The sequence below is a fragment of the Bombyx mandarina genome, chromosome 23 (genome assembly GCF_030267445.1).
Source record: "Bombyx mandarina strain Sakado chromosome 23, ASM3026744v2".
NCBI lineage: Eukaryota > Metazoa > Arthropoda > Insecta > Lepidoptera > Bombycidae > Bombyx > Bombyx mandarina.
The window spans coordinates 14,243,019-14,270,270 of NC_143229.1; the positions used below are offsets into that span (position 1 = coordinate 14,243,019).

The following is a 27,252-nucleotide window of genomic DNA, read 5'->3' on the forward strand; positions in this document are numbered from 1 at the left end:
AGGTCATACCACACAACGCAAAAAATTATAGCAAATTTCATCATTGACTTTGCGCGTTAATTGATTTAAGCTTTAAAAAACGTTATGCTTTAAACGTCTATTCAACTTTATCTCTATCTTTCTTCCCTTCTCTTTCTTCCTTTCTCTTTCTCCCTTTTTGTTTCTTTCTCTCTGTCTAAAGTTTAAAATTTTAATGACACATTACTGTTAATAAGGAACTTTATTCCTGACGAGTACCACCTGATCACACACGTTTTTTCATCGTTCCTTCACACCCTGATTTGCTGTTGTAATACAGACATCAGGAACTGAATTATGGACAGCACCTTCCTACGTTTATCACGTACTAGTCATAATCTCGAAATTGTCCAATGAAAAGAACCGAATGCCATTGACTGGACTCGATACGTCTGCAATATTTAAGAGTTTTAAACTTGACGGACAAGATAGTCTCTTCATTGATCTGGCGACGAAGGTAACCTTGAGATATAAGTTCGATCTCCATAATTTACATCTTATACGAATGTAACAATTCAATGTTCATAGTAATGAGCATTTCCGTAGTTCGCTCGCGTTTTAATTCACAATCTAACCTTGAACCGATAGTGAGTCTTGTCGTTTGGACAATGATTATGACATCCGTTCAGTAGGATCATCGTAACTCTAGATTGGCAGCAAAATTTGATGCGTTTATTTTTCTGCACTAAGTACTGCTCGCGGCTCCAGATACGAGTTATACGAGCTATGATATTGATTTTAAAATGCTACCGAGAATCAGTAGCTTTTTGCAAAAGACCGCATCGATTCCTTGTTCCCCTGTCGCGTGGAGCAAAGGCAAATCAACAGACACGACACCTCCTCCTTTCTGAGTCGCATTCCTATGTCAGAGGGTCGTGACCGTCTCCTCCCATTATCCTTCTCTGGATGACGTTTCGCCATGTTAGACTGTGGTATCCAGAGTGAGCGGATTTGATCGGATAAGCGCATTAGATTTCGCTCACTAGATCTTTTGCCTGCAATCTAGCCAATCACCACAAATTTTTCAAGATTATTCATTTATTTATTTATTTATTTATTACACTTCATGTAAAATTTACATTGGCGGACTTAATGCCTAAGGCATTCTCTACCAGTCAACCAAAGGTAGTGCAGAGTGAATAGATTATCACCGCTCTTTCTATTTTTCTTATATTCACGACACCTATAATCTGGTAAAATGTTATCTGTAATATTTCAGACGTCGACGCCGAATCCTCGCGGCCCCGATGCCACCAGGACCAAGAAGAAGAGCTGGTACAACTCTCTGTACCCCACGTACAAGAACAAGCTGGACGACTTCAAGAGACTGTTCAAGGACTTGCCCGACGACGAGAGACTTATTGTGGGTTCGTATCCTGTGACGAGCCGTGCTGAGTTTTTTGCTAGTTCTTGGTGAAGTCATCACTGTCTCTCCTCTCCGGCAGCTCTGTATTGTTAAATGGGCAAACGAGCTAACTTCGTATGTTGTCACCGGATTCAACCCTGGAGACAGCTGGAAGTCTCAATGGCGACTGGTTTGGGGTCAAAATAGATAAGATGGTGGTATAAATTCGTTATAGCTCACAATACACCTTACTGCCAGAAATATCATTCTCCTGCCCTTCTCCCAGTCACCTGGGGTCGGCGTAACATGTTTTATCCGTCCATACTCTTCTATCATATACCATTTCTTTGCTCTCTCCACTCTTACACATATCGTCTTTCGCGCAATCCATCCATTTCTTCTTAGGTCTACCTCTTCCTCTATATCCTTCTACATTCATAGTTAACACTCTCTTACCAACCACATTTCATCACACTCCTCACTGCGCACTTCTCAACTCTCTGTCGCCGGTGCCACTTTCAGACTTCCTCTAACATATTCTTTTTTTTTTTTTTTTTTTTTTTTTTTTTTTTTTTTTTTTTTTTTTTTTTTTTTTTTTTTTTTTTTTTTTTTTTTTTTTTTTATTGCTTAGATGGATGGACGAGGTCACAGCCCACCTGGTGTTAAGTGGTTACTGGAGCCCATAGACATCTACAACGTAAATGCGCCATCCACCTCGAGATATAAGTTCTAAGATCTCAGTATAGTTACAACGGCTACCCCACCCTTCGAACCGAAACGCATTACGGCTTCACGGCGGAAATAGGCGGGGTGGTGGTACCTACCCGTGCGGACTCCCAAGAGGTCCTACCACCAGTGATAGTGATATTCATTTCGTATTCTATCCATTCTCATTACTCCACACATCCATCGCAACATTCGCATCTCTACTGCATGCAATCGCCTTTCATCCGCCATTTTACCTCCTGACCGCCAGACATACGCCGATATTAAGTACATGAGGTTGGTTACCTAGCTTGCTATCCCTGAAGTCGTGACCAGTGTGCTCCTCGCCGGCCCCCCCCATGACCAAAGCGAACTGTCCGCAGACTACTCGTGCGCGCTACAGAAGGACATCCTGGCGCAGGGGCGGCTGTACGCGTCGCAGAACTACCTGTGCTTCTACGCGTACATCCTGGGCTGGGAGACCAGCCTCACTCTGCGGTGGAAGGACGTCACCGCCATCACCAAGGAGAAGACTGCTCTCGTGCGTATTTGTGGGGGGACGATTTGCACGCGAGGCTGATGTCTCCGTTATAAAATGATTAATGCAGTTTAAAAAACTACGCGATTGAATAGTATACCGAAGTAATATAATTGAAAACATGAGTGGATGAGTACAATTTTTAAGATTTTTGAGTCTTTACATTGAATGTAGGTTATGTGCCTATAAACCATATTAGACCTTAAAAGTTAAGGCTATTTTTAGAAAGAAATTGCATGTGATGAAGGAGTTATGTCCAAAGAAAAGGACAAGTAGCAAAAGTTTGTTGTTCGTTTTCTCAAAATTAACAAATTGTATCATATCCCCTTCAACCAGTCATGTCTTCAATTGTGTTGTCATAAGCTCCTGATGCGTGGAACTTGTCAAGTCAATCGAATGTTCTGAAACTGGTTAAAATTACGTTAAAAGAGTCTAATGCATCTTCACTGGTGAAGCTGGTAGACGTGCTGTAGAAATAGACCGGATAGTGGTACAGGACCCTCTTAGCTCACGGCGGCATTCGTGGCAGTGGTGGGGCATCGGAGCCCGCACGGGAGGCACCATCATCCTGGATGTTTCTGCCGCAGAACATTAATGCGTTTCGGTTTAAACAGTGGCGCGGCCGTTGTATCACAGAACTCATGTCTCAAGGTGGGTGACGGTATTAACGTTGTTGATGTCCGTGGACTGCAAAACCACTCGGCACCAGATGTAGAAGATATAAATTAGATTAATACGTACAAAGATATGGTTAAACTGAATTGTGGCCGAATATTTTATTGCCCTTTTAGGCAGACGAGAATACGGCCCAGTTGATTGAGAGTGGTTACCGTCGCTCATGGAGGACAGCAGTGCCACTACCCTGTGTCTTTCTGCCGTCAAGCAGTAATGCGTTTCGGTTTGAAGGGTGGGGCAGCCGTTGTAACTATACTGAGACCTTAGAACTTATATCTCAGGTGGGTAGCGCATTTACGTCGTAGATGTCTATGGGCTCCAGTAACCATTTAACACCAGGTGAGCTCGTCTACCCATCTGAGCAATAAAAAAAGAAGTTTGTGTGTTGCAGGTCATACCCAACGCCATCCTGGTGTGCACGGACAAGGACAAGCACTTCCTCACGTCCATCTCCAGCAGGGACAAGGCCTACCTGATGCTGTTCCGGATCTGGCAGAACGCGCTCATGGACCAGCCGCTCACCAGCCACAAGATCTGGCAGTGGGTCAGTGACTACTAGCGTAACAATACCACCACTCTATGGGTCTAGTTAGTGGTGTAGTGTCCTAGAGGGAGACGCGGGGTCTGCGCGTGTGAGGTGTCGAAGTATAATACAATCAATGAGAGAGAACAGTGCCGGCGGAACGGAGCTCGGTAATGCTCAATGTATCCGTTAATGATATCTATGTATGCATTATTTACTAGCCTCAATAAGGCTACACTTTAATAAGAACAACCTGTAAGTAAGTACAATTAGATTAGGTCGAAGCTTCAATAGGAATTACATCGGTTGAATGTAGAAAGTTCATGTATTTATTTATTAAAATGAATACATCTTTGGCACTGTTGTAATTTGAAATGATATTAAAAAAATGAAACGAAGATGAATCTATAGGATTCTGAGTTAGAACATTGAACGACAACACCTAAGTCGCGTTGACATGACAATAACCCGACCAACCGCACACCGCGTACCGTGCCGTAACCGAAAGGGCTCAAGTGCAATCCTCTCGATACGCGATAACGAACCTTGAGTGTCCTGCACGCTCCCTCCGACATTAGACTTTCAAAATAATACGAGGCACTTTAAATTCAAATCTAAATTCATACGGCTCGAGCGGGACCGGCCCCCCTAATGGCCTTAAAGATATTCATTGTTTTTTGTGATCTTATTTCGACGTCGTAACTAGGGTTGCCACCTTTCTTTGCAGATAAATTACACTGGCTTATAAAGATGGGAAAAAAGTACACAGTATTAAAATAAAGTACATTTTATTATTTATTATTATTTATGTTTAAATACTACTACTACTACTACTTTCACGGTAGGCAGCGGCTATTTTCAGCTATTTTTTAGCTATTTTCACAATTTGAAAAACCAATGCTTATGTGATTTGGGGTTGGCGTGTGACGACATCGATTAAGCAATCGATGTATTTCGTTATAACGAAACAATACATATTATGAACAAACTTTTCAAAATACCATAGAAACCAAATCATGCCAAATAAAGTATTTTCATGTACTTTATTGTTCACGTAAAGTATAGAGTACAATTACCTGAAATAACGTACAATACTTTATTACAAAGTACGGGTGGCAACCCTAGTTGCAACTATCGTGTTGTGAACTCGCAGTATCACGACCGCAGCGGGTGCGTATTGTCAATTTCGGTCGATGTGTTAAGGTAATTTTTCTAGTTAGTTTATAATTTATTATTTTTTAACCCTTTGAGCGGGAACCGTCGATAGATCGACTCTATTAACGCGTATAAAGTGCGCAACGTCGCAATATCGACTATTGCGCAGTTTGATTATAATTGCGCAGTTATAGGTATTAGGTATCGATCTGTACGGACTTTTCCTATCACGTGTGTGTGTAACGTTTTGAATAAATTAATAACATTTATAAATACCCATTTATAATTATTTTGCTGTGAATTTAGTAGCATTGATTTTTGTATATATTTTTTGAAGCTAGTTTTTTATAAGTTTTTTTTTAGTTTTCGAAAAATTAGTAATTTATGCAAAATATGAAAATATAAGCACTAAAAGGGTTAATTATTTTGCTGTTATTAGTGGGCGTTCGTAATTGCTTACGTTGGTATTTGCAAATGTAATTGAAGTAGCATTTGTCGATTATATATGTGTTCAGTTGCAAGAGTTCCCATAAATCATTCTCATCAATAATATAGTTTATTAAATCTTACTAAATCGATTTCAATGTCAAGAAATGTAAAGTCAATACACGACGAGATTGAATCGTCCCATACCCGATCCTGTGGACCGAATGGTAAACAGTCGACGTCGCCCAGCGCCCTAAACACGTCATTCCGGATCTTCCCGAGCCATTAGCTGTGCTTTTAGGTACCACAAGCACCGGTCACCGTCCTCGCCGAGCCCGTCGCTTGCGACGAAGGGCTCGACGAGTGAATTAACCCATAGACACAGCCCATTGAGTTTCTCGCCGGATCTTCTCAGTGGGTCGCGTTTCCGATCCGGCGGTAGATTCTGCGAAGCACTGCTCCTGCTAGGACCAGTGTTAGCAACACTCCCGGTTTGAGCCCCGTGAGCTCACCTACACGTCAAGGAGAAGCTGAAATAGCCTCTCAAGGCTACCAGCATAAGTAGGCAAAAAAGAAAAAAAATTGAATTGTAAATGTCGTTTTATTTATTTATGCCGAAGTCGAAGGAATGATATAAATATGTCATTATTTATTCTTTGTTAATAAAAGCAACTAGGTTAGGACACTTGCTACATACATTCGACAAATACACCGGATCGGGTGTTGTCCTTCATAACAAGTTAGGTGTATGGAAGTATACGACGGCGGGAAGAGAAGTGGAAGATTCCCCCGAGCGGGTGATAGTGCTCTGTAGACCGACGGTCCGAATGTTGTTGTTCGGAACTTGTATATATGCAAGCTTATCTTGAAAATGTCGTAAGCGAGATTCAGGCATCTGCCACATATCTTGTGCTGTATGATGGGTACAGGTGCTACGAGCGATCCCACTCCCTCCCGGCCGCCGAGGTCAGGCGCGCCCCGCACACTGCGCATTATAATCGGACGCGCGTCGCACAACGTGCGCGTCGACTTATGCGCTGTGACCACCATAAACGCCCAATTTCCGAAAACTAAACCGAATCGAATAGATGCGCTGTGTCGTGCTGTGTCGCGCTGTGTGCTGAGCTGTGTCGTGCTGTGTGCAGGTGCACAGCTGCTACGGCGAGGAGCTGGGCTTCAACTCCGACGAGGAGTACATGAGGGAGGGCGCCGACGACGCGGCAGCACCGCCCGACCTCGCCGATAAGGTATTTGTTTATGTACGCTTTTTTATTAGCTCTAACTTTGGTTAGTAGATTTTAACAGATTGAATCCGGGCCCGCAGTTAAGTAACCTGGGTCAGACAGCTAATGAGGGGGAATCTTGAAGGTATGTTAAATGCTTAATGTCAGATGACGAGCGCGCTTTGGCATTGACATTGTCGTCGTCCAGCAACATTCGGTCCCGATTTCGCGACCTTCCGAGATACTCTGTGCAAATACCGAGCCTTATCTAATCTACAGAAAACTAATATTAGTACTCACACGTACATGTCGACTGATTATATATTATATTCATTTAGATTTTGCTAATTAAGCGTAAACTATAATTAGGCAGTTTCTGAAGAATGAAAGTCGCGAGCGGACCTCCAGTGAGGAAGGTTTGACGATACCAAGTATACCACCACGCCTCTGTCACACTCACAATGCACTGGTTCGATTATTACTTAACTCTTTGACTGTCCTACGCGACGCACCGAAGTAATTATGTCTATTTCTGTTAATAAACGCCTGGATTGCGGTCTTTCCCAGAATCTACTAAATATTCCGGCTCCAAAATAAAGCGCTATAATATTTAGTAGACTGGGAAAAACAAATCCGAAGATACTGAAAATGAATCGTATTTCTAGGGGACCTAAAAAAAATCGGTTGTTTGTAAAGTCAGTTTACTGACGATAGTTGAACGTGACAACGTCATAAGAAAATACTGATGGAATTGTATCATTTTTCAAAAGAAAATTTTAATTTTATTTGTTTGATAGATTTTTTGTATGGACAATTGACACCGCATTCACTTTTCACTGTACTTCATACTTGACGAAAACATTTAAATGTATTATTGTATAGCAGCTGTCCACGCGGATGCATCGCTCACTCAAGTAGGAGATAGACAGATGTCGAACGCTGCCGAACGCGGAGGCCGATTGTGCCTCTTTGTCGCTCGTTGCGCGATTACGCCTCAGAGCGAGGTAACGCCGCATGAGTCATGTTTTTTCGTGCAGGCGTATGCCGGCTCCATCGAATTATAAGACGTTGTCACGTCAAAAACTAAAACATTAATTAACGAACAAAGGAAGGCCAAGCTAGGCAATCCATGCGCTTATTAACAGAAATCGACATAATTACATCACTGCGTCGCGTAGGGCACCGGTTACACGTACACGGCAGTCAAAGGATTAACAAAATAAATAGTTTCACGCAACAGTTATCTTTATTGAAACTACGCAGCACAGGAGTGGAATAGCCCTTACGTGTAGATCTTCTGTTTCGCCTTTAGCCTATGCCTCATTAGCCTAAGAGATGCTAAGTAAAAAATTAAAACAAGAAATTTAAATTCTATAAACATATTGAAAATGGTCTTCAAGAAAATTATATATAGATAAAGATAAAGAAGCCTTTATTAACAACCTTAATTTATATTTAGGTACATTTTTCTTTTCATTTGACATCGGCTAAGATTGTTTTGCTTTCGCATAGGCCTCCCCCAAATCCTGCCATAAGTTCCGGTCGTGGCATTTCCTCTTCCACGTAGAGAGCCTGCAACAGCTTTTATATCGTCTACCCATCTTTGGAACGGTCGTCCTTTTAATCTTTTCCCCTCTCGAGGGTACCATTCAGTTCAGAAAATTATATATAACGATATATAAATTACAAATTATGGAATACAACAAACATTACAATGTGATCACCTCAAGTATCACCATCCTTTCCAAGAATACAAAATTTTATAATAATAAAAGAAAAACAATTATCACTACAAAAATACTCTACGTACAAAACATGCTTAAATATTCACGATTGACTTCCACGGTGAAGGAATAACATCATGTAATAAAAATAAAAACCCGCAAAATTATAATTTGCGTAATTATTAGTGGTAGGACCTCTTGTGAGTCCGCACGGGAGGTACCACCACCCTGCCGATTTCGGCCGTGAAGCAGTAATGCATTTCGGTTCGAAGGGCGGGGCAGCCGTTGTAACTATACTGAGACCTTAGAACTTATATCTCAAGGTGGGTGGTGGGTAAGCGCTTAATAACGTCTGTGAGCTCGTCCAACCCAAGATGGGTTGTTGGGAATTGGAACGTTTGCCTACGTTTGCCGCTAGAGGCGCTGTTTTAACTCCATACAAATTGGAGTTAACTTTTACGCTATCGAGAACGTTAAAAAACTCTCATCAAGCACACAGGTAATGTTTTTTAATTTACTAAAAACTAATCGTGTACTATGTAAATAGTCATTTGTGATTTGGCGCGGTCGGAACAGCGCGGATGTAGAATTGTAACAGCGCGCTGCGATTCAAGATAACGTTGTGTTTGATGAGCCAAGTCAACTGTCTCCCCACGCCGATTTATTGGCGGCCCGGCGTGCAGACACAAGAGTGATACCGGTGTGTGTCAACAATGTTCTGTGTGCTTAGTGCGAGTTTTTTAACGTTCTCGATAACGTAAAAGTTAACTCAAATTTGTATGGAGTTGGAACGTTTGCGTATGTTTGCCGCTAGGGGCACTGTTCCAGCTGCATAGTAATTTCAGGTAACTCTTACGCTATCGAGAACGTTAAAAACTCGCACTAAGCACACTGGTCCCTAGGAGCTCGGACAGTGGTCAGACAGTGCATTCTCGTCTAACAGCGATTTATCCGCGTTCTTCGCCGAAATGACGTGAGGTCCGGGGGCCTCCGACGCGGGAAAGGACGCGGGGCGGGTGGGTCGTGTGTGGCGATGAACATCTCTGTCGCCTGTAATGTCCATTTGCGCTAAGGTTCGACACCTATGACGATATTTGCTGCAAATTGTTCGGTTTTCGCGGCTAATGATCGGTAACGCTGGAAGGACAATAAAAAAAAAAAAATCCTGTCCAAATGTTATGGTCATTATCCTCAGCAGAGAGAAAACGACGCGAGGAGAGACGTAACAAACTTATCAACGCCTTTCTGTCTGCGGCGGCGCCATCATCCGTAGCGGGTCAAACTGCGCGGTCGCCCCCGACCCGATCCTCAAAGTAATACAGTTTTTTTATATAAAAAAAAAAGAATCACCTTGACTATTAAACTTCCTCTTGTCTTCCCTATAAAATCTATCTCGATTGTTAATAGAAATGAGTTATAGGCCGGCACAAATCGGTATCGTCGTTCAGCTTAATTCAGCTATTGCGCCACTAGGTGGTAGGACCTCTTGTGAGTCCGCACGGGTAGGTACCACCGCCCTGCCTATTTCTGCCGTGAAGCAGTAATGCGTTTCGGTTTGAAGGGTGGGGCAGCCGTTGTAACTATACTGAGATCTTGAAACTTATATCTCAAGATGGGTTGCGCATTTTCGTTGTAGATGTCTATGGACTCCAATAACCACTTAACAGCCGGAGGGCTGTGAGCTCGAACAACCATCTAAGCAATAAAAAAATAAAAAAAATAACCCAAAGCCATGATTGCTTTCTAGTAATACCCCGAGACCCTTAATACCAAATGTCTTTTACAAAAACATTGAATTCGAACAAGGATCAAACTCGGATCCAATGCTGCCGTGGTCAACGTGCAGTTGACCAACGAAGACGATGCCGTAGCGTCTTATGGTGAGCGGCGTTTGCGATGTTGTCTATGGGCCCTAAGCTGATAACCTAAGAGGGTTAAACCAGCTAAACCGGGCGTGTAGGTGAGCTCACGGGGCTCTAACCAGAGGACGTTGCTAACACTGGTCCTAGCAAGAGCAATGCTCCGCAGAATCTACCTCCGAATCGGAAACGCGACCCACTGCGAAGAACCAGCGAGAAACTTAGTGGGCTGTGTCTGTGGACTAATTTACTCGCCGAGCTCTTCGTCACAGCGACGGGTTCGACGAGAACGGTGCCCGGTATACTCTCAATGATCACTCAACATCATGTCAGTTCTAATATCGTCTCACCACATACACTGGCAACAAAACAATGCAAACTCCACATACGTATGTTGTTTATCAATTACCTCGTTCTATTTGTAGTTTGACTAATCTATGAACAATTGTAACCTTCGTATCGTATAAAATGTCATATTGAGTATTTGCTCAGCGCGGTGGCGTGCGCGGCGACGCACTGAGCGCAGCCGAAAACAAATTTAAATACATTTTACTTGACAACAAGAATATTGTAACGATTGTGCGATTGAATATTTGAATTACAGTCTCCCAAGATCCGCTTCATCAGACGTGTTTGCGTTTGTTCGCAGTTACATAAAAAAATATTAAAAAGAATGCAGGTTTTTGAAAACAATCAGTGGTGCGACGCGGTTCTGCTCGTGTTAATCTTTAAATTAAATTCGGTTTTAAAGTCTACGATTTAAAAACGTTTACAAGAGGGTAAATTTGAAAGGGAAAAAAGACCTATTGTTTTTCATAATGAGAGTACAATTTATATCGATCGTCCAGACTTTTATTTGTATACCTAATTATAGTAAATTACTAAAAAATGCACTTTGATCGCAATCCAAGCGGTCGTTTCTCGATCGTTTGTTGAAGTTCTCTGGTTTTCCAATTGTATTTATACAAATGAAGATTATTTACTTATACTCGCGTCGCAATACGCTGAAGACTACAAACGTATTGTTATCGAGTCCGTGTGATATGATAAGTGCGTTATCAATTTATCGGCTGCATTTCGTGTAAGTAAGCATGGTTATAATCAAACGAAAATCGAAGAAAAATGTAAGTTTACGTTGGAATTATAAACCTTTAATTGTTACAATTTAATGTATAGCCCATTGTGTATTTCGCCGGATATTCTCAGTGGGTCGCGATTTCGATCCGGTGGTAGATTCTTCGAAGCACTGCTCTTGCTAGGACTAATGTTAGCAAATTCTCTCAGGTTGAGCCCGTGAGCTCACCTACCCGACTGCGCGTGTCTGTTATAGTCCTTTAGGCTACCAGTTACTTTTATACTGATGGTAAGATGTCTTGTGGGTCCGCACGGGTAGGCACCACCACCCCGCCTATTTCTGCCGTAAAGCAGTAATGCGTTTCGGTTTGAAGGGTCGAGCAGCCGTTGTACTGTTAAAACTGAGGCTTTACAACACATGTCTCGAGGTGGGTGGCGGCATTAACGTTGTAGATGTCTATGGGCTCCGGTAACCACTTAACTAGCCACAGTACCGTGAGCTCGTCCACCCATCAAAGCGATAAATAAATAAAGTGAACTAGTGTTTCCGCAGTAGTCGAAATTCGACTAAAAATTAATTAAAATTATAAATTTGGACATTATTATGGTTCTATTGTCAAAGACTATTATAATATTTCTATAGTCACAGATTTCGCCAAGACTACACTGTAGACAAATACTCGTAATATTAAAGATAAGAATATTAACCTATTCTCAATTTGACTACAGACTATAAGCAATAACAAAAGTTTGACAATAAATAAAGAGTATATGTGTGTGTGTCAAATACATGGTAGTGTGTGTGATGTTTTCTTTATTGATTTAATGTATTTTTAATGCATAATTTAAAAAAACTATTAGCATTGTGCACTTCTTCTCTATATTTTCCATAAGTGTGGAAAATTTAATACTCCTCCGTCCACGCAATTTTCGCAAAAAGGGATACAAAGTTTTTGCTTCACGTATTAATATATAGATAGTACAAAACATATGGAATATATTAACGTTCCCGGTATAGGGACGCTCGCGTTATATTTCCATAAAATTGTTTTGTCGTAATTTTATACGTCTGTCCAACGTTGTCGTGTTTGTAAAATGCATGACGTACTTATGTAATGTAATTAATAAATGAGAAATGTGGGTCGATTCTGGGTGAATAAAATAATTGTACAGTACAAGAGTAGCTACTTCTAATATATTGAGATTAGGAAAAAATATTCACGCGGTAAAGACATGATACCCCCACTATTTTACCCAATTTACTTGAAATCTATATATGTATATAAAAATGAATTGCTGTTCGTTAGTCTCGCTAAAACTCGAGAACGGCTGGACCGATTTGGCTAATTTTTGTCTTGAAGTATTTGTGGAAGTCCAGAGAAGGTTTAAAAGGTAGATAAATATGAAAATACTCGGAATTAAGTAAAAATAACAATTTTGTTTGTCCTTTGATGTGTCCCCCATCGGACGGATTCCTTTTGTCTTTTATTTATCGATTGAGGCACTAGGGAGTCTGCCGGGTCAGCTAGTTAAATAAATAAAAATAAATGTAGTATTATTATTAAGTGTACTGTGTAATAAATCATTATATAAAAAGTGGAGGCTAATGTCTTAGTCGATTTAGGAACCGCTTCGATGCGTCAACGTAAATCGGCAATCTTCAAACAAAATGCGGGCTCCGATCTCCCAGTATCGAGAACAAACCGCCCTGTTATGAAACGGAAGCGATAATGACCAAAACGTAATCACACCGCAGCGCGTACTACAACCGCCAAACAATGTTGCTATTGATTTATCTAAATAGTATATGTATGAATGGTCGTTGTGTTCAGTCACGGTAGACGTGCGCTAATCATGTTCGGAAAAGGATTGAACATGACATCGTTCTTTAGAGTGTCGGAACTAGTTCCAGTAAACATGTTCGCGGAACTGTTTAGTTCCGCGGACATGTTAAGTCTAGTAGCTGTTTGTAACTGCTTAGTTCCGCGGACATATTAAGTCTGGTAGCTGTTTGTAGCCGTTTAGTTCCGCGGACATGTTAAGTCTAGTAGCTGTTTGTAGTGTAGCAAATCACGTATTAAATTATTATTGATTACACAATATTATTCAAAAAAGGTATTAAAAATACAATTTTTTTAAAACACTATATAAAAATAGATTGCCGCTGATGGCAATTATTATTATAATTATTATTTTGTAAGGTTTTTAGTTTTAGGTTCATTGTTACAGTTTGTTTCATAATTTATTAATGTACTATTCCACTTTGTCATAATTTCAATTACTCTACTACTTTCATTATTTTTCAATGTATTGTACGATGCACCGTAAACTATAAGCTATCAATTGTCAATTAAAATACCACGTTATTCTGATATACAACATATTGAGCTCGTTTTAGCTTTACAACCCTTTTCCCATAACCGAGATAACAATATATTTTATTTTCATTACGTAATGTAGCTAACAAAACTAGCGAAAGTGGTGAATGTTTTAAAATTCTCTAATTTTTTATTATGATTTTCTAAGAAATGATCTACAAACACTTAAGGTTAAGTGCTCGTAGGAATGATGCATGGTCAAGGTCAAAATCCTAAGCAAAACATTTTAATTCATTCAACTATCGACTGTAACACGTAGGTCGTAGAACATAACTTCAATATTCATAAAAATGTAATGTGAAAGAACTCCACACGCAGTTGCATGCACTCGCTCCATCTCACTCCCTCTTATTAGCGCCATATTTCGCCTTATCTCTTTACGTGGACTCGTGTCGGTTCGGGACTCGTTCGGGTGGACTCGCCGCGCCACGCCTCCGCGCCGCGCTATACCTATGCTCTAATCATGTCCGCATGTCCGTCATGTTCAACGCGTTCGTAGTTCCTGCATAACAGTACACTTGGAATGGAAATGGAACTGTCTGAACATGTTAATTTTGACAACTCGGATTGAATGATATAGTTCCATATGAGGACATAGTTCCAGGAACTATTTCGGTCCGGAACTACGCATGTCAGTTCAGTGGTGAATTTACACTAGGGACAGTCGAGGCAAGTGCCCAGGGCGGCAAATTTTTGAAAGTGATTTTTTTTTCTTATCAAGATTGCTCTATGTAATTAATTAATTCTAAAATTAATCATATTCTGTGTAATTGATAGTTCAAGAAATTCAATGCATCCATTATTTGTGAATTATAATTTTGGCACTTTTTGATAAAATTATTATAATAATCAAAATGATTAAATCAATTTATTTCCTTGGAGACTTAAAATAATAAACGATTTTTTTATTTACCAGAATTAGACTTGAGTCAGCCCTAGTGTCAAAAGTTATAATTGTTAAAAAAACACATATATAATTATCTATGTTTTTGGAATATATAACATATATTTAATAAAGTTTCTAGTAAAGTTGAAGAAGAAAATATATAAACTATATAGTATTGGGGCGGATTTTCTTCCGGTGCCCAGGAGCGGCAATAAGTTTAAATCCGGCCCTGGTTGTGTTTGTACACAGGAGTTGTTGGACTCGTCTTCCATGGACGCGAGCGGAGGCGGAGACGGCAGAGGAGACAACAAGAGCAGCAGGTCGGCGTCGCGCGGACGGGACTCCTCACCGCCGCTGGGTGAGTTCCCTGCGCTAGCTGCACGAGTGGGAGGACGTGTCGTGTACAGCGTCCTTATCTCGTATAGATATTGCAGAGCTAGGCCCGACGGCGGCAGCTTGCAACATGCCCTACCACCCGTAACATATTAATTTTATATATTATTCATTTATACTGGTGGTAGGACGTCTTGTGAGTCTGCACGAGTAGGTACCACCACCCCGCCTATTTCTCCCGTGAAGCAGTAATGCGTTTCGGTTTGAAGGGCAGCTGTTGTAACTATACTGAGACTAGAACTCATATCTCAAAGTGGGTGGCGCATTTATGTTGTAGATGTGTGGGCTCCGGTAACCACTTAAAACTAGGTGTGCCGTGAACTCGTCCACCTATCTATGCAGTAAAATATAAATAAATAAAAAACATACTAGTGGTCCCCCATTAGTCGAAAGTCGACTATAATTAATTAAAATTATGTATGCGTAAGTGTACAATGTAACGTGTGTGTGTTTTGTTTTAATTGATTTAATGTATTTTTTATGCATAATTAAAAAAAATTAACATTCTGCACTCCTTCTCTATATTCTCTATTGGGAAATCTCCATCCGCGCAATTTTTGTAAAAAGGGGTACAAAGTTTTTGCTTCACGTATTAATATATAGATATAAGGATACCAATGTGGAATATCAATAACTTCTCGACAAAGATCTCCCACTGAGCCGGTGTTCCAGCGTGGTCCAACACGAGCCGGGCTCGTTCACTTGCAAATTGTAGTCCAATCTTATCCGCTTCCGGCAAGCGATAAATTATACTTAATTACTCGAAACAATAAATTGTTGTCTTCGAAGGGATCTTGTGCCCAAATGCTCCTAGTTGTCGGTAGCACGGGACATGTGACGCTCGTGTCGCAACAGTTGGGCGCTCTGATGTCCCCGGGCAGCTCTGCCAGTGCGAGACATGACATTCTGAGCTTCTACCAAAAGCTCGGGAAGCGAACGAAAGATTATAATCTGTGCTGTAACAAAGTTGGGACCATTATACCAGAGAAGCATAAGTTTCATTTGCATACGTTGTCGGAGGCGCTTGTGGTCTCTGCCCTCGCAGGCCAAGTGAAGTGAAGTAGCTTCACATCACGACTTGAGAAGCACCAGGTCGGAGCGGGATTGTGCAAGAATCGCTTCTATACTTTATATATAGGACGATTCGAACGTGAAAATATCAAATCATTAGTTTACCAGTTCGTGTGCCTATTGTCGATAAATCACCGAAGAATGTAATGATTATGTGTTGGAAACTATTAGAAATGGATTTTATTTATGGGGATTTCGTCGTTGAGGGAATAGAAGAAGCCATTCCCGCTCTTTACGGTAATAGATGTGGCTCCCTGCCATCGCTATACAATGCTGATTTGACACCAGTAACGATATAATTTGTAACTCCACGTGGTCAAGTCTATGGGGCGTGAGGTTTTCTCCTCATCTGAAGCAGTAAAAAGATCTCATGGATTTAACGGGGTTTTCGAATAAAATTTACTAGTAGACGTTGTTTGTAATTTAGAAATATTGGAACACGTTGCTCACCCCGGATAAATAGGCGCTTGTGTCGCTCTATGTCCACACATAAACTACCAGATTTACAGATCCATTTAGTATGTAAGATCGTGAAGCAGTAATGCGTTTAGCATTGCAATGCCGCACAAACTACCAAGATGCCCAGTTCCTGCTCTACTGAGCGACGCCAAGTTGTTCTGAGACGGCCTCTCTTCCTTTTTCCTGCTTTTGCTTTGCCGGGTTACATATAGTATAGATTAATAAAGTGTAAGTTTTTAATACTTGGCTAAACGTGGTCGACGTCGGGAATTGTTGCAGTGACGAACGGGGACGCGGAGGAGAGGGACGAGGGGGACGCCCTCCCCACGGACATGTCGGACACCAGCGAGAGCGAGCCCGACAAACCCAACAAGTGCGTACACAGACCCGTAATGTAATCGGCCGCTTTGTGAAACTCTTCCAGTTGTCCCCTCCTTAACGAACCAGTGGGGCCACTCCGAAGAGAAACACCTAGGCTTATATAGACCGAATGAAGTCTCAATGGGAAGTGTCTATACAGCTAATCTGGCACAAGAACAATCAAAAACTTGAATATTGATGTGCCTTTGGAAAACATACAGCATTGTATTATGAAGAAGCAGTGTGTACTTAGCTTAAATTCCTTGTCTATGTCCAACCATAGACAGTCAATTTAGTTCCATCTTTAGCCGCTAGGTGCTGCCAGCAAGTATAAAGGAAGCGCAGCCATCTTTGATCTTCATAGCGTTGTGTACTTTCGTACTGTGAAGTCGCAAATCCACAAATATTTATTCGACTTCTTATTAATTGCAAAAAATATTTATTTTGTGTTTCTATGAGTGTTATTTTGCAATCATTACGAGTGTTATTTACCAATCCTATCATCGGACGCCATGAATCACGCGTCATCTGTTGGAGGTGATGTTGAGTCAAGCTCCATAATTTCCGAGAGGGAAGATGTCCAGGCGAGACGCGATGGAGACGCCTTGCGTTCGAACAGCTCGTCAAGCGAAAAAGAACAAAAGGAGTCTCTGCGTAAGAAACGACGGGATTCAAAGGTAACGGTCGATCTTCGAATCGGCTCGTTATCCCACCAGGTCAGTGACGTTGTAAATCTAATAATGCATCAATTGTGTGTAACAATTGAATGTAACGAAAATTGTTGTAAACAAATTGATCTCGTCAATACGGAAATTTTTACAAAAACACAACAGATTTAAACTAATAATCTTTGTAACATAATTACTGAAAACTTTGGCAAATCGTCTCCGTCGTACAAGTTACCCGTAAAAGCGTTTTAAATTGTATACGGAAAAAAGGGCTGTATGGATAAAAATAAGACGTCAAAGCTTAATTTCCGTGGTCTCTAACAAAGTATCCTGTTGCCAACGCACTACTCATTGAGGAATCTTTTGTTTGATAATACTAAATTGAAATCTATTCAGTCCCTCGGAGGGCTACAATCCTATTTGTCACGACCTCGTACAAAAGGCAAGCCAAACATTATAAACAATCATAGTCCGTAACATCTGGCACAATCCAGAGGGGGGCAATTGAAGACACCGACGGGAGGCACTGAGTGCCACCAAAATTGTAATAATTTGTAAACCATGTATGGTTACCAAATACCAAAAAAAATCTGCGTAAGAAAAGCGACGGATCAATGCGTCCAATTTTCGATCTTCGAGAGTTGAACAAGGGCGTAAAGATAAAACACGTAACTGTTTTCGGACACCTCGGTACCAAACTTTCTCCACCCAGGGGACTGGATGATAGAATTAAACATTTCTCAGGAATATTTTTCTAGTATCAGTCGCAAAATTTCGTCGATACTTCTTGAGGATCAGTACCAAGGTACCAGTATCAGTACCTTCAGGAAGGAATCGGTACCTTCTTATGAGTTAGTATGAAATGACATGCCTACCCTTCGGTCTGGCTTCAGAGCCACACCTTTTTTGCTTCTATAACATGCGGGTCGCAGAGACCTTGCGTGCAAAGGGAACTCGAGTGCTAGTGTCTTCCTAGACGACTTCCTTTTGGTCGACCAAGACAAATCCAAGTTGAAACTTCAGGCTGCAGAAGCTGTGAAGCTTTTGGATTAACCTTTTTTGCTTCCATAACATGCTGGGTCGCAGAGACCTTGCGTGCAAAAGGAACTCGAGTGCTAGTCTACCTAGACGACTTCCTTTTGGTCGACCAAAACAAATCCAAGTTGAAACTTCAGGCTGCAGAAGCTGAGAAGCTTTTGGATTATCTGGGCTGGCATGTCAATTTCCATTATATAGGGTGCTCGGTCGCTCGGTCGCGGAGATATTGCGTGCAAAGTCGAGTGCTAGCTTACCTACACGACTTAATCTTGTTTCACCAAGACAAATAAACGTTTTTGTTCCCATAGCATGCTCGGTCGCGGAGACCTTGCGTACATAGGGAAGTCAAATGTTAACGTACCTACGCGACTTTCTCTTGGTCCTTGAAGACAAATACACCTTTTTGCTTCCGTAGCATGCTCGGTCGCGGAGGCATTGCGTGCAAAATCGAAAGTGCTAGCTTACCTACACGACTTGATCTTGTTTCACCAAAACAAATAAACGTTTTTGCTCCCATACCATGCTCGGTCGCGAAGACCTTACGTACATAGGGAAGTCAAATGTTAACCTACCTACGCGACTTTTTTGGTCCATGAAGACAAATACACCTTTTTTGCTTGCATAGCATGCTCTGTCGCGGAGACATTGCGTGCAAAGGGATGTTGAGTGTTATCCCACCTACGCAAATTCCACCTGGCCCATCAAAAGAAGTCCAAGTTGAGTCTTCAGGCCACATAAGCTGTAAAGCTCTTGGATTATTTGAGCTGCCAAGTCAGCCTTACAAAAAATCAATTAGTACACTGGTTCAAGAGATGACATGTTTAGGGATTCGATGGAAAATTGCGAGAAATAAAGTGGCCACTCAACAACATCCTAGCTCAAACTCTGACGGAATTACATCAATCTATGCTAACTTGCAAATTGCGAACTTGAAAATTCTTGCGAAGTTTCAAGAAAAAACACCCCCGTAAAAACGGGCCATCCTACATGTGTTAACAATTAAATGCAGCGCTGACGCGGAGCCCCATCTCAGACATTGCCGATACACAAAACCAACCATTTCCTGGCAACGGAAGCTTCGGACATGTGTAGGGGTTACAAATGCAGTGCTGACACGGAGTCACATGTCAAACATTGCCGAGACACAAAACCAACCATTTCCTGGCAACGGAAGCTTCGGACATGGGTAGGGGTTACAATTAGACAAAATATTAACGTCCTGTCTATGGTCAGCTCAACAACTGAAACGGCTCAGCCACAAAAGAGCTATTTGCAATGGTAGTGACAATCAAAATGAATCTGAAAGTATTTCACTAGCGTTGACCTTTCGATCTTTAAACCTAAGCGATAAGTTCAAGATAACTGTCAGCTTATAATCTCTCGGGGAGATACAACATCGTAACCGACAGGCTATCACGAGGAAATCAACCTGCGAAATGGCACTTTTTACCACAAGTGACCACAAAAGTTTTTCTAAAGTGGGGTCATCCGGATATAAACCCATTCGCCGACCAAGATTGGATACCTTCAGCAGACCGTAGAGGATGCAACTAGCATGGAGAATTCCTCCTCTCAACCTTCTCCCCAGAGTACTGACTCACTTCAAGTGTCTAGGGAACCTACCTGGTAGAGTTCCCAGACTGAGCGAAAGCATTTGGGTTCCAAGCCCTCAGATCCCGAACGCTAGATAACGCGCACGAAATCCAAAACCTGCCTCCTCCACAGGGTAAACATTAACCCTGAAAGCTTAGAAAGGGGGGGGGGAGGTTGTACAAATAATAGACTGGTCTACACAGGAGATTTATTGAAAATTAGCTGGTGTCAATCCACTTTGCCAGCATACTTACCAGCGACTAGAAGATGGTGCATATGGTGCTACAGATTTAAAATTGATCCTAAGTCTGCAGATGTTGCCAAATTCTTTTTTCTTTTCCAAAAAGAAAATTTTGCCTATAAAACATTCCTTCTGCATAAAGCAGCGCTGTCGACTTTCTGTGGGCAACATACATGTAGGACAGCAAACATTCTCAAGCTCTCTAATAAAAATTGCTATTCTAAAAAAGCCATCGGAATAACTAAACAAAATTCAACTACTTATTACAACTTTACTAAGTATAGTCCCATTCACATGAGATCCGAGAATAGTTCTAAATTGGTATTCTTCAAACCCAGCCACCACCAGATCACGCCTCAAGGTAGCTTGAAGGACACCAACAACCATGTTGCTGGCTACTGGACGCAGAGTTAATGACCTTACTTTGCTCAACATTTAACAGAGAAAAACATCTTTCTGATACCAGTCTTTGGGTCTAAAATTAAAATCCATTTTCGTCAATAATCTGCATAAGTGCTTTCTAAACATGAAACTAAAGACATGCCCAGTAAGATTCGTAAGGACTTTTTTCTAACTATGTGTGTTGTCACAAAAGCGGCATACCGTACTGTAATTGGAAACTGGTCTTTGTTCAACCTTACGACGTAGTGGCATCAACCCATATCTAAGAAGTTGTAGATCAGCAGTAGCCTCTGAGATGGATTGGTAATGAACCAATTGACGAAATACTTTCTAGAGGCAAATGCAAATCATCCAAACGTTTACAATAATTATTGCCGAATAATAGAGCTTCCTAAAGATCCTCACGATTCTTTTTTTCAAAACATTTACACCTACATGATGTATATACATCATTTATACAATTTATACATTTTCTTGTATATACAAGATAAAATGTTTATTACAAACTTATAAATATTTTTTAATTATTGAATTAACATGGAAGTTAACTGTGTTTTTTCGATTTAATAATTATATAAATTATGAACATTATCATTGCGCTTCATAATTTTATTATAGCTTACCTATTTCATCATAGCGTTGTGCTTAATAATTTCACCAGCAGATAACAAACACGTCTTCATAATACAATGCTGTATGTTTTCCAAAGGCACATCAATATTACGGTTTTACATAACAATAAAACCGATATTATGTGCCGAGAAGGAAAACATACAGCATTGCAGGAAGTTCTTCCTGGTGAAGACTATGAAGATCAAAGATGGCTGCGCTTCCTTTATACTTGCTGGCAGCACCTAGCGGCTAAAGATGGAACTAAATTGACTGTCTATGGTTGGACATAGACAAGGAATTTAAGCTAAGTACACACTGCTTCTTCATAATACAATGCTGTATGTTTTCCTTCTCGGCACATAATATCGGTTTTATTGTTATGTAAAACCGTAATAATAAGGTTTTTCTTAAACTCGTATGGGATACTACCTCACTGTTCACCTAATTTTAAGTGGTTATTGGAGCACATGGGCAACCGAACGTGAAAGCCGCCACCCATTTTGAAATCGAAGTCTTAATTGAATTGTACAATGCGGGTGAGAACTCCAGTTAAGATTGCCACAGAGTCTCTAAGGGCTGATGGGTGGCGAGTAATTCTTTGTTGAGTTCGCTGCAATAAATTCGCACCCCTTCAATGGGAACGAAGCCCGCGCGGGGAGTCCTGCCGCCATCTACCACGATGCGGTGTAGGGGGCGGACGTTATTACAACGAAACCGAGGCTTGGGAAACGAATACAAGGGGGGGGGGGCTCGAGGGGTCAGCCCCATTTCTGCCTATACACCAAAGCTTGTAACACCATGCGATGGTACAAGTGAACATTTCCACAGCGGCGCGGAAATGGAACAGTGCACGGATCCCCATGACGGTAAGCTGATCCTGAGCGGCAAGTTCCCCTTTAACATCGACACGCTGTTCACCATGATCTTCACAAACTCCAAGTTTCAACTGGAGCTACTCGCCGAGAGAGGGACGTCGGACTACGTCGAGGTAACCACTGATTCGCTAGATATTAATGTTCGACTGTCGACCCTGTCTTTGATTCTGCGAGCATCCGTGAACATATTTAGCATTACGTATTTTTTTAATATTGAGAATACTGAAAATAGCACATGACATCGCTTCAGTGATGTTTTAGAATGCTCCGCTCTGGATCCACTTCTGGTTCTGGTGGTTCGCCTCTGGACCTACCATGCAATTATATTGTGCAGTAAGATCCGAGGCTTGGAGGAGTCTTCTGAAACGATTCTAACATTCTCACGTCCTCCCGTACCGGAACCACGTCCTCCCCCCGGTGCGGTGACTCTGATATTAACATCCCCCCACTATGATATGTCCTGCATAAAGTTTGAAGAGAGTCCTCCTCGGCAAGTGGTGGGTAGCTGGTGTCTTTGAACAATAGTAGCCGCTGACAGGATCAGAAGAGCTGAATGCTTGTCCATAATCAAAGTGAATAAGAAACAGATAATAGTATGTTCGCTTCGTTCCGCAGTCTCCGTGGCAAGTGCAGAACGGGCGCAAGTTCCGACAGACCAGCTACAAGCTGAGCCTGTCCACCGGACCCATTGGGCCCAAGGAGGTGCAGGTCACGGAGACCCAGGTAAGCATTCCGCTGTTGCGGCCCTTCGCCCTGAGGTTGCATTTATTGTGTACTTTGGTGTGGTCTTAGGGATGTTTACGTGGAGAACTCAACACTTATGCTCTCCATCACTGAAAGTTTCATAGATTAACTTAAAACATAAATAAAATAGCAAAGTTTCGTATATTTGTGCAAAGTCATATATAAAACTCACTCTCAAAACGTAAAGAAAATATTTCCAAACCTTAGAAAGAGTATAACTAAAAGTACTTTAACGGCTACATCGGCTTAACATTAGACTAATTGTTTCTTAGTTGACAATAAATTGTGATCGGAAAGAGATTTTTATTTATTTATTTATTTATTTATTTATTACACTTCATGTAAAATTTACATTGGCGGACTTAATGCCTAAGGCATTCTCTACCAGTCAACCAAAGGTAGTGCAGAGTAAATAGTGGTAGGTGCAATGAAATTTATATTAGGTAACGAATACATACAAAAAAAGTATATCTACATATATACAAAATCACATATACATATACATACATACATAAATACATCCATATATACACAAATACATACATATAATAGTTTATACAGTATTAAAAGGAATATATTAATAAATTTCCTTAACAAATAACTTCATCAAGTTCATGACGATTCCGCTAACTTTTCCAACAGCATTCGCCGAACCCTTAACTTGAACGTGCAGCGGTTAGTAATAGTCCTGATCTCGAGAGGAAGCGCATTCCATAGCAGAACAGATTGCACAACGAAAGAGTTACGAACATAACTAGAACTATGTGTGGGACAACGAATTAATAGGCTATTGAGAGAACGTAGGGCCCGCTCATGGCTGGAGTGAAGATATTGAAAATAGGAAGTTAGATAGGAAGGAGGTTCGGGAGACATAAGTAAGGAATGAAGAGTCGTCAGTGCACGTAAATTACGACGCTGGCGAATCGGTAGAAGTTTGAGCTGAGCACGATAGGAAGATATATGATCATATTTACGAAGATTAAAAATAAATCGAATGCAGTTATTAAGAAGACGATCAAGTTTATTAAGAAGGTCTGCATTCAGGTCAAAATAACACACATCACCATAATCAATTATAGGGAAGATCAAGGCTTGTACTAGCATAGTCTTGGTCGCTGATGGTAAGAAATTCTTGAAGCGATACAGAGCACGAAGAATTCCAGAGGTTCTTTGTCCAACGTAAGATACTTGAGCTTTCCAGTCGAGTGTGGAGTCTATGTAAAGGCCTAGGTTCTTAACCACGGAACTTAGGGGAATTGCTGTACAATTATAGAATATAGGTGGGAGTGACATAGTAGTTAAGCGTTGGATCATACGAGGACTGCCCACAATAATGGCTTGGCATTTCGTTGGATTCACAGTTAAGCCAAACTTAGTTGACCAACTGCATATGTAGTCCAGATCCTTATTTAGCTGGTTTATTGCCTGAGAAATAGACTCCACAGTCGTCTGTCTATAAAGCTGCAAGTCATCAGCATACAGATGATACGCACACTGAAGATTATGTGTTAAGAAATTTATAAAAATAGAAAATAATAATGGAGACAAAATACCGCCCTGGGGCACGCCAGAGTTGACACTACACCAACTTGAAGAGGTGTCATCAATACGAGTACACTGCTGGCGTCCCCGAAGATATGATGAAAACCATTCCAGTGCTGTAGGAGAGATCATAATATAGGACAAAATAGATAGGAGGATATCGTGATTGACGGCATTGAACGCATTTGAAAAATCAATTAGTACCAGTACTGTGACTTTAGTGTCTTGCATACCTGTCCTAATGTCGCCAACCACTTTAAGGAGAGCGGAAACGGTGGAGTGACCTGGTCGGAAGCCAGACTGGTAAGGGCTCAATAGGTTGTTCCGGAAAATAAACTGCGACAATTGTTTGTGTACGCAGGCCTCGATCACCTTGGATAGAAAGGGAAGAATAGATATGGGCCTGAAGTGATTTGGAAGGGAAGGGTTAGGAATTTTAGGTAAAGGAAGAACATAAGCCTTACGCCACAATGAAGGAAAAGAGCCTGATGATAGGGAAAAATTTGTGATGTGCCATATAGCTGGCAGAAGATGATCCAGGATTGTGACGATCATACGGCGACTTATATTGTCACAACCCACTGCGTTCGATTTTATGGACAGGATAATATTTTTGATCTCATCCACAGCAACCGAAGATAATTCAAAGGAGTCAACATTAAGTCGAGACAAACCATTCAGGTAGTTCAAGGTGCGACATTTCGTTTGATTATTTAGTGGTGTAGCAGAGGAGAAATGAAAGTTGATGTCATGCAAACTTATCGTCGCCTGAAAATCAGAGTGACGCTGTCTGCCAATACCCAGAGTTCCAAGGAATTTCCAAATATCGGCAGGCGAAGCGGAATTTATGTTTTCTAGAATGTGGCGTCGTTTAGCGTTACGTATCATCTGATTGCACCGGTTCCTCGACACTTTAAATTTAGTCCAGTTATCATTACACCGATTCCTCCTAAATTTTCGAAAAGCCCGATCCCGGCGCCTCATAGCCATCCGAATACCTTCAGTCATCCAAGGAGCTGGTGGGCGTTTCAGTTTAATTTTTCTGATAGGCGCATGAGTGTTGTAAAGCCCAAGGACAACCTCATTGAATATGTGAACCTTTTCATCTACCGAGGGTGAAGATATTAGTTGGTCCCAGTCCACTTTAGAAGCGTCTTTGCATAGATTTTCCTTATTCATACGACCAAAACTACGCATGGACAAAACCCTGGGCTGTGGTTTAGGAGGTTTAATCATATAGGATAAAAAGATGAGGTCGTGATGGGAAAAACCAGGAGCAGGATATTGACCGTGAGTGGGTACAGAGGTAGGAGTGGAGGTCAGCATTAGGTCTAGCCAAGTATCATCGCCATTAATGTTGTGGTGAGTAGCCTGTAGAGGCAAGACATGAAGCCCAGTAGACCTAATGATTTCCTGAAGTTTACGGGAACGAGAGGATAAAGGAGCTATGAAGTTGGTGTTGAAATCACCCATGATAATGTGATGTGAATAATCTGACCCTAAAGATTCCAGAATCGGCTCGAGACTGGAGAAGTAGTCGACGTTGGGGGGACAGTATACGACACCGAGAACAATTTTTGCTCCCTTCATAGAAATTTCAAGAAAGAGATATTCCACAGGTGTAGAAGAATCAGCAGACGAGCAAGCTATTGTTTTATAAGAAATGTTACTGCGGAGATATATAGCAACGCCGCCCCCTCGGGCATCGATACGATCATTCCGTATTAAAGTAAAGCCATCGAGAGGGTAGATAGCAGAAGGTAAATGAGGCTTAAGCCAACTCTCAGAAATCAAGACAGCATGAACGTTAGTGTTAGTGAAAGTAATGAATAAGTCATTGTAGTGACTTGGTATACTTTGAGCATTAATGTGACATACATTTAAAAGGCAGTCAGATGATTTATCAAACGTCTGCCGTATACAGTCTCCAAGGGAATCGGGAAGTGAACAATAACTATCGTTATCAGATGACAGCATAGAATCATTAGCAGAAAGAAACGAATCATCAATACATTCCATTGTATACAAATTAAATATAACAGAATAATATAACTATAACTATACTATGATAATAAAATAAATAAATAAATATATAAAATAAACTAAAATAAATATAACTATACTACCATAAAATAAAAATAAGGATTAAGTTTAAAAGTAATGCACGCGCAATGTCTCTGCACCACCCGCCAGCTGATATACACAGGATGATGAAACAAAACAAAAAAAAAAAAATTACAATACCTTATAAAACAGAAACAGAAAATAAAGAATATTAATAACGAAAAACATAATAAAGGCCATAATTTACAATAAAAAAAAACAATTAATTAGAATAATGAAGAACAAATCTCCACAACAATATTCTGATTAAAACTTCAAAAAAGTAAACTACAAGGCAAATTTTATCTGTGAACGCAGTCTATTAAAACAGTCTGTCAAGTGTCAAATTTACAGAATTAATTATTTTAACAAGACTACCCACAAAACATTAACATTATACTCCGTGATGCCACTAATCTACCCACGAAACATATCAACATCAACAATTCGTGAATAAAAGTAAGAGTGAAAAATAATAAATCCAATGATAAACATTTAAATCATCAAATCATAAATTGTGAAATGAAAATAATGATATACATACGTTGTGAAGTCATAAGACTAAATATATTAGTGAAAGTCGATTAATCTTAAGTAATTAAAGTGAAAAAAAAAAAAAAAA

The 27,252-nt window shown here is 40.8% G+C and overlaps 1 protein-coding gene across 2 annotated transcripts in view; it reads left to right on the forward strand.

Annotated features, from left to right (window-relative positions):
* The window catches only part of LOC114251535 (protein Aster-B), a 46,453-nt gene that overhangs the window by 13,104 nt on the left and 6,097 nt on the right, over positions 1 to 27,252 (forward strand). For both annotated transcript variants that reach the window (XM_028185823.2, XM_089737568.1), the window contains 8 exons: positions 1,238 to 1,385; positions 2,452 to 2,609; positions 3,673 to 3,825; positions 6,531 to 6,632; positions 14,779 to 14,887; positions 16,732 to 16,825; positions 22,195 to 22,354; positions 22,857 to 22,964. In XM_028185823.2, coding sequence (XP_028041624.2) covers positions 1,238 to 1,385; positions 2,452 to 2,609; positions 3,673 to 3,825; positions 6,531 to 6,632; positions 14,779 to 14,887; positions 16,732 to 16,825; positions 22,195 to 22,354; positions 22,857 to 22,964 — 1,032 coding nt within the window. The remainder of the gene's footprint in view (positions 1 to 1,237; positions 1,386 to 2,451; positions 2,610 to 3,672; positions 3,826 to 6,530; positions 6,633 to 14,778; positions 14,888 to 16,731; positions 16,826 to 22,194; positions 22,355 to 22,856; positions 22,965 to 27,252) is intronic.